General features: G+C 30.9%; 1 protein-coding gene across 1 annotated transcript; it reads right to left on the bottom strand.

The window, feature by feature from the left end:
* Nucleotides 1-482: 482 nt before the first annotated feature.
* LOC106751171 lies at nucleotides 483-1117 on the bottom strand. The gene is made up of 2 exons (XM_014632000.1): nucleotides 1022-1117; nucleotides 483-801 (listed from the first exon to the last, which is right to left on the bottom strand). The coding sequence occupies exon 2, from the start codon at nucleotides 763-765 to the stop codon at nucleotides 502-504; it is 264 nt and encodes an 87-aa protein (XP_014487486.1). The 5' UTR covers nucleotides 766-801; nucleotides 1022-1117; the 3' UTR covers nucleotides 483-501.
* Between the last annotated feature and the right edge of the window lie 1612 nt (nucleotides 1118-2729).

Raw genomic sequence — 2729 nt, 5'->3', positions numbered from 1 at the left:
TTTTTAATCAGATGATTTTTCATACAGTTCTAAGTATTATACACATCGCTGTTCTATTGTTCGTCACCCTAAACATCATGACAATAATTTAAATATTATTTCATAGGATATATAAAACAACAGAACAATCTGTACACACATTAATATATATTAACATATCGTTAATATATATTAACATAATATATTAACATAATATACATTAATATATCGATAATGATAATATTTATTCAATTTTGTATGATGCCCCGTATGTTATATTTTATGTTTCTCGAATTACCCCCTTATCTCTGCTATTTATTTCACAATTTCGGCATTGTGGAATGTGTCAAAATCTTTGAATTGGATCCATTCCATTTGAGAACAAATATAAAAGTAAATGCCATATATGTAGGAATATAATATAGAATAAGAATTCTGGAAACAAAACATTTTTCACATACGATTCTATTATAATTAAAGTTAGTAAATCTTTCATTGATAATTACCTGTTTATTTTCGATGTTAAACCCTCTCACGACATATTCCGTGTTGATCTACCTTTTGTCCTTCCGGGCAAATCATTTTATCACTTTTCCGAGGAGTATCTATGATATAAGGAGTGGTAAGCCACGTTTCAGTAGATGTAGTTTGTGTTGTTTTTTGTGTCCTATGAAATCTTTCGGTTGTTTCATGGACCGGGATAGTTTTGCACGTTCCCAATGGTATCACACATATCGTTATTATCACCATTATTAAAAGAACACGAAGAAACCTGAATGCTCTCATTGTACTTCTTGTAAAACGTTTAGTATTTTTTACTACCTAAAAGTCAGAATATTAAAGTTAGAAAGTAAAATTTTCATCTTTTTTGAACTTTTCTATTATTTCGACATTTTTCTATAAATTCTTTCTTTTCGACCTTACACATTTTTCTATAAATGCAATTTTATGATTTACTTTTCCACCTCATATATAGATTAATTTATAAAGTTCATTTAAGAATTTAACGTCAGGCAAATTTGTTCTGGTTTTAATACTTTACCTTCTCGACAAATAACCGCGCATTGTGAGATTTCTCTGCTGCGCACCTCTTATTTATAGTGAATTCGAATGATTCCTATCAATATGTATGCTTCTTTATATACTGGGATAATAAAAACTGGTAGAACAAGTCGTAGAACAGCCTATCTTGTTTTCATATTAGTAGCGCACACATTATATAGAATTATGTATATGTATATAGGGTGACTTGACCACCTCAAAAAACTTATAAATTGCTCACACGAGAAATTGTTATATACAAAAGTTGCGTGACTTCGAAGGGATTATGACACAGTGAAATTTGTTTTTTACAAGTAGAGGCGCTTCGGAAATTTCAAGGTCAACTTTATTTGTTCTCTTGAATATTTCTATCTATTAGGTAAAGGCCAACTAATGGTAACATTAAACTAAAATTATAATTAAATTAAAATTAAACATACTTTGCAACGACAGCACAAAAAATATAACATTCCATTTAAAAAAACGAAGTTGACTTTTAAATCTCTGAAGTGCTTCTATTTATAAAAAATATATACACTATGTGATGATCCCCTCGGTCATGCAACTTTTGTATATAACAATTTCTCGTATAACATATATAATTTACAAGTTTTTTGAAGTAGTCGAGTTAGATGCCACACCCTGTATACATATGTATATAGGAAAACGAGGTAATTGCGATCACTTAAGCGGAATAAACTGGTTTCATAAAACTGGTAAGAAATATCGGATTCAGAATCTGCTTAATGCAATGGATATCTATAGATGCTTACTAAAATATAGACTGATGCAATAAATTGCACAAAAATATGTGCCAGAGAAACAAATGAGAAAGCGAAAAATGAGATTTGACTAACGTTACCCCGACCTCGAAGTAGCGCCAGTCAGCGATGTTTATAATATATAAAAAAAGATACATATTTCACTGAAAATCGAACATACAATTCCATTTGCACCTGTGTATGCAGTGAGTGAAGATTAGAAATCTTTCTTCTTAATACAGGAGAAATTAATGAATATTAGTGAATAAATACGCAGGGAGGAAGCAGGGTGGAACACACGTGTAAAACTATTCGAAAAATACGTTTTTAATTCTTTCTGGCAAGAATCATTATTATTCATATTATTTATATGTATTTATACATAAATTGATTCAATACGCAATTTATTATATACGCGCATTTGTAATATAATTTAAATATTCTCATATTATGTTCAGAATTGATAACATAAATGTATTGAAATGTTATTACTATGCAGAATATCTTTGTCATTCTGTGGTTGCTGGCCGCGACAATATTTTGAAGTTCCATCTCACTTCAATAGTTTTCAGGCAACATTGCTGAAATGTTATCTTCGAGCCTGTAAGCAAACATAAAATACATATGTATTTCCGGCAGAAATTCGTCGCGAGCCCATATATAATTTTTTGAAAGACATTTACAAAGCTCGCCAAAAATTTTTGACGAGTATACCAAGTGTAGAAGTATGAAACCGGAATTTCCCTATAGATGGTCCTAGCCATCAGTTTAGGGAACGTAAGACCGCTTCTGCAGCGCCATCATCTCCCTCTAACAGCTGACGAAGATTTTCAACACACAACAACCCAAGTTTCATACACCGGTATATTTTTCTATAAACTTAAACATGTCGAGTTTTGTGCCTACGAACTACGATTTGCGGACAGCATTGGTTTTTTGTTATCATTT

Source organism: Dinoponera quadriceps, unplaced genomic scaffold (assembly GCF_001313825.1).
Source record: "Dinoponera quadriceps isolate SergipeBrazil2010 unplaced genomic scaffold, ASM131382v1 scaffold8930, whole genome shotgun sequence".
Classification (NCBI taxonomy): domain Eukaryota; kingdom Metazoa; phylum Arthropoda; class Insecta; order Hymenoptera; family Formicidae; genus Dinoponera; species Dinoponera quadriceps.
This window is presented reverse-complemented; position numbering and strand designations above follow the sequence as displayed.

Coding starts and splice junctions, on each gene's coding strand:
- LOC106751171 (XM_014632000.1), bottom strand. CDS start 765: ATGAGAGCATTCAGGTTTCTTCGTGTTCTTTTAATAATGGTGATAATA.